At 39.4% G+C, this 5435-nt stretch overlaps 1 protein-coding gene across 1 annotated transcript; it reads left to right on the top strand.

The window, feature by feature from the left end:
- The first annotated feature begins 506 nt into the window (after positions 1-506).
- On the top strand, positions 507-2464 carry LOC110572213 (centrosomal protein of 57 kDa). Its single transcript, XM_044911723.1, has 2 exons — positions 507-1490; positions 1557-2464. The coding sequence occupies exons 1-2, from the start codon at positions 683-685 to the stop codon at positions 2183-2185; spliced, it is 1437 nt and encodes a 478-aa protein (XP_044767658.1). The 5' UTR covers positions 507-682; the 3' UTR covers positions 2186-2464.
- Positions 2465-5435: the final 2971 nt, after the last annotated feature.

Raw genomic sequence — 5435 nt, 5'->3', positions numbered from 1 at the left:
CTACCAAGCCATACAGTTTCTTTTTCTAGGAAACAATTAAGTTATCAGTTTCTTGCACATCTTATCAAAGATATTCTTTGTATACACAAACAAGTATTCCTAGACTTTCTTTTTATTTTTTTTCTTATTCAAATGATAGCATACCATCCACATGTTCTGAATCTTACTTTTGTCTTAATATATCTTGGAGGTCATTCCAAACTATGCATTTTTAAGCCTTTTACTGTGGAAATTTTCAAACATATAGAAAGGAAAAAGAATAGTATAATGAATCCCCATGTACCCATCACCCAGTTCAATAATAATCAACACCCTGTTATTATTGTTCTATATAGCCCTCTCTCTTATTAATATTTTGCTGGAGTATTTTATTTTATTTTAATTAATTATTTTTTTGCTGGAGTATTTTAAAGCATATTCTAGGCATCATATTATTTCACTTTTAAGTATTTGGGTTCATTTTGGGCTCAAAAGATAAAGACTTAAAAAAATACAATCATAGCGTGGGCGCCCCTGTGGGGGTGTGTGCAGGGGTTTCTAGACCCCGCACCAATACCCCAACCCCTTTCCATCAGGGGTTCGGCTTAGGGTCGCCCCTGGTGGGCGGCTCTCGAATCTTGAGGAGGAGCTCGAGAGCCCGGACCCCCCCAGGGCTGCGCAGGTCCTCTGGGGAGGCAGGAAGATGGCGGCATCGGTCTCCGCGACTTCTGGTTCTCAGATCTCGAACATCTTAGTCGAACCCTCAAGGTCTAATGGAAGTATGGTTCGCCATTCCTCATCTCCATATGTAGTATATCCACCTGATAAGCCTTTCCTTAATAGTGATCTACGACGCTCCCCAAATAAGCCTACATTTGCCTATCCGGAAAGTAACAGCAGAGCTATATTTTCTGCTCTGAAGAATCTTCAAGATAAGATTCGACGCTTAGAACTTGAAAGGATTCAGGCAGAAGAAAGTGTGAAAACCTTGTCTAGAGAAACAATTGAATATAAGAAAGTATTGGATGAACAGATACAAGAAAGAGAGAATTCAAAGAATGAGGAGTCAAAGCACAATCAAGAACTGACCTCTCAGTTGTTAGCTGCAGAAAGTAAGTGTAATCTTTTAGAAAAACAGTTGGAATACATGCGCAATATGATAAAGCATGCAGAAATGGAAAGGACATCTGTCTTAGAAAAACAGGTTTCCCTCGAAAGAGAACGACAACATGATCAAACACATGTGCAGAGCCAGCTTGAAAAGTTGGATCTTCTGGAACAGGAGTATAACAAACTTACCACAATGCAGGCTCTGGCAGAAAAAAAAATGCAAGAGTTGGAAGCAAAACTCCATGAAGAAGAACAGGAAAGGAAACGTATGCAAGCTAAGGCAGCCCAGTTGCAGACTGGTCTAGAAACAAATAGAATTATCTTTGAAGATAAGACAACTCCATGTGTTCCCAATGCAAGAAGAGTTAAAAAAAAGAAGTCAAAACCACCAGAAAAGAAAGGTTCTAGGAACTATTTTGCTGCACAACCACATTATAGATTATGCTTGGGGGATATGCCTTTTGTAGCTGGAAAGTCCACCAGTCCTAGCCATGCTGTGGTAGCCAATGTTCAGCATGTCTTGCATCTAATGAAGCAACACAGTAAAGCCCTGTGCAATGATCGAGTGGTCAACAATGTTCCTTTGACAAAGCAAGGTTCTTCACGAAGTGGTAAAAGTAAGAAGTTGTCAGTAACGCCTTCCTCCTCCAACAGCATTAATGAAGAGTTATCAGAAGTCTTACAGACTTTACAAGATGAATTTGGGCAAATGAGCTTTGATCACCAGCAGCTTGCGAAACTTATCCAAGAATCCCCAACTGTTGAACTGAAAGACAACTTAGAGTGTGAACTAGAGGCGTTGGTGGGGAGGATGGAGGCCAAAGCCAACCAAATAACTAAAGTTCGAAAATACCAAGCCCAGCTGGAGAAACAGAAGGTAGAGAAGCCGAGGAGGGACTTGCGAACCACCAGAAAGACTCTTGATGAAGAAGGGAACAGCAGCAGTCGTTCTTCTGGAATCACAGGGACCACAAACAAGAAGGACATTGCCAAACCGAGACCTGGTGAAAAAAGCAGGAAAAATCTTCAGTTATTGAAGGACATGCAAACCATACAGAGTTCATTACAAAGCAATAGTTTATGTTGGGATTACTGACTGGTACCAGGTTATAAATTTTATTCAGATAATCTGTACCTCATCAATCAGATTTTGACAATTTACTCTCCAGGTCTCATACTCTCTTATGTTGGAATTAATGAATAGCCGGTGTTAAGGGGCCCAAGCTTCACTACACAGGCTTCTTGTGTTACGCATCATGACTGAATGTTAAACCGTCTACATGGAAACCAGGGGAGTTTAAAGGCCAGGAAGCCACATGCTCTGCTTCTTTGAGATGAATTTGCTGTACTGAAATACTGCACTTTGTAAACAAATTACCAGTTAAAAAAAAAAAAATACAATCATAATACCATTGTCACACTCAGTAAAATATATAATTTCTCAACATCATCAAATACTTAGTCTGTGTTTAGTTTTCTGTTAGTATCCAGAAAATGTTTAATTTCATGGTTGCCAGTCTAAAGATATTTTTATTGACAATTTCAGAAGACCCACCACATCCACTCCTTGTTTCCCTTAAGTTCTTTTTCCTATTTGACACTATTCCTTATAACTTTTAAAGCTATTATAGATATTGTTCTGTTCTAAATCCTTCTTTTCTGTTTTTTCTTGGCTCCTCTACTTCCTCCTACCTTCATCCTTGAGGCCCAGTGTTGAACTCTTTTCTCTTTTTCTCTAAATTCTTTTATTTTATTTTATTTTATTTTAAGATTTTATTTATTTATTTGACAGAGAGAGACATAGCGAGAGCAGGAACACAAGCAGGGGGAGTGGGAGAGGGAGAAGCAGGCTTCCCGCAGAGCAGGGAGCCCGACCGGGACTCGATCCCAGGACCCTGGGATCATGACCTGAGCTGAAGGCAGACGCTTAACGACTGAGCCACCCAGGTGCCCCCCATTGGTTCATTTCTGATAATGGCAACTTCATTCTCCCTGTTCTAATCTTAACATCCAAGTTATATCTAAACTGTAATTCTCTTTCATCCCCCTTATTCAGTTACCAAGTTCTATTGATTCTTCCTTTGTAGTGTCTCTAGCTTCTCTCCAGTCTCACTGTTATTCCCTAAAACCTAATCACAGACTTTCATAGGTAAAGTAGCTACCATTCAGCATTACGTTAGAAGTCCTAATCAATGCAGTGAAATGAGAAATCAAAATAAGAGATATAAATATTGGCAACAAGAGCTATAGAATACATAAAAATATAAGCAATGATCTCTTACACAGGAGAAGACCAAAAAAAGCACTAAGCATAAAAGAAAAACTTGAACATATCAAAATTAACAACTTCTGCTATTTCAGAAAATTATACACAAGCCACAGAGAGGAAGAAAATATCACAAGTCATATGTCTGACAAAGGATTTTTTTAAAGATTTATTTATTTATCTTAGAGAAAAAGAGAGAGCATGAGCAGGGGGTAGAGGTAGAAGGAGAGGGAGAAGCAGACTCTCCACTGAGCAGGGATCCTGATGTGGGACTCGATCCCAGAACCCTGGGATCATGACCTAAGCCAAAGGCAGATGCTTAACCAACTGAGCCACCCAGGTGCCCCAACATTGTCAATATACTAAAAATCATTTAGTTGTGCATTTAAAATGGGTGAATTTATGATGTGTAAATTTTTACCCCAATAACGCTGTTTTAAAAAGATAATTACCCATTTGGGCCAGCAATCACATTCATATTTCCCCAAATGAACTGAAAACTCACGACCACACAAAAACCTGCACTTAGACGTTTATAGTGCTTTATTCATAATTGCCGAATCTTGGAAGCAACCAAGATGTCCTTCAGAAGGTGAATGTATAAATAAACTGTGGTACATCCAGACAATAGAATATTATTCACTAAAAAGAAATGAGCCATCAAGCCATAAAAAGACATGGGAGAACCTCAAATGCACATTACTAAAGTGAAAGAGCCAATCTGAAAATTCTACATATTGTATGATTCCAACTATATGACATTCTGGAAAAGGCAAAACTATGGAGACAGTAAAAGATCCGTGGTTGCCAGGGATTGTGGGGAGAGGGGAATGAATAGGCAGACCACAGACGGTTTTTAGACAGTGAAACTATTCTGTATGCTATAGTAATAGTGGATATATGTTATTGTATATTTGTCAAAACTCATAGGATATAAAACACCAAGAGTGAACTCTAACGTAAACCACAGACTTTGGATTGTAACAATGTGTCAATGTAGGTTCATCTGTTGTAACAAATGTGCTACTCTGGTGGTGTGGGTTGTTGAGATAGCAGGATAGGCTCTGCCTGTGTGGGGGTAGGAGATATGTGGAAATTCTCTGTAATTCCTGCTCAATTTTGCTGTACCTAAAACTGCTCTAAAAAATAAAGTCTGTTGGGGTGCCTGGCTGGCTCAGTTGGTACAGCATGTGACTCTTGATCTTGGAGTTGTGAGTACGAGTCCCATGCTGGGGGTAGAGCTTACTTAAAAGAAATTAAAATAAAATAAAGTCTATTAAAAATTAACTGTTGTGGCACTTGGGTGGCTCATTCAGTTAAGCATCCGCCTTCGGCTCAAGTCATGATCCCAGGGGCCTGGGATCAAGTCCCGCGTCGGGCTCCCTGTTCAGTGGGGAGCCTGCTTCTCCCTCTCCCTCTCCTGCTCCCCCTGCTTATGTCCCCCCCCCCGTCAAATAAATACATAAAACCTTTAAAAAATTAACTGTTTATGGGGCCCTTGGGTGGTTCAGTCGGTTGAGCATCTGACTCTTGGTTTCGGCTCAGGTCATGATTTCCTGGATCATGGGATTGAGCCCTGCACCAGGCTCCATGCTCAGTGGGGAGTCTACTTGAAGATTCTCTCCCTCTGCTCCTACCCCCACTCGTGCACGTGCTCTCTCTCTCTTTCTCTAAAGTAAATAACTCTTTTAAAAAATTTAAATGTTTAAACAAAAATAATAACAATGTATTGTGGGGTAAAATTAAAATGCATAACAACAGTGTAAAGTCCAGGAAGAGAGAAATGGAAGTACATTAATGTAAGTACATAACAACATATAACTCTTCGTGAAGTGGTATAAGAACACTTGAAGGTAGACTGATAAGTTATGGCTGTACATAATAAACCTATAAGCAACCACTCGAATAACAAAACAGAGATGTAAAGCTAATAAGCCAATAAGGAGATAAAAATGGAATTAAAATAATATTGATTAATCCAAAAGAATGTAGAAAAAGAGGAAAAAGAGAGCAAAGAAGAGATGGGGCAAATGGAAAACAAATAGCAAAATGACAGACTCAAACTTAAACCATATTAACA

Source organism: Neomonachus schauinslandi, chromosome X, assembly GCF_002201575.2.
Source record: "Neomonachus schauinslandi chromosome X, ASM220157v2, whole genome shotgun sequence".
Classification (NCBI taxonomy): Eukaryota; Metazoa; Chordata; class Mammalia; order Carnivora; family Phocidae; genus Neomonachus; species Neomonachus schauinslandi.
The sequence above is the reverse complement of the archived record's forward strand: the minus strand, read 5'-3'. Positions and strand labels throughout refer to the sequence as shown.

Coding starts and splice junctions, on each gene's coding strand:
- LOC110572213 (XM_044911723.1), top strand. CDS start 683: ATGGCGGCATCGGTCTCCGCGACTTCTGGTTCTCAGATCTCGAACATC. Junction 1,491..1,556: donor AAAACCACCAGAAAAGAAAG/GTTCTAGGAACT, acceptor TGCCTTTTGTAG/CTGGAAAGTCCACCAGTCCT.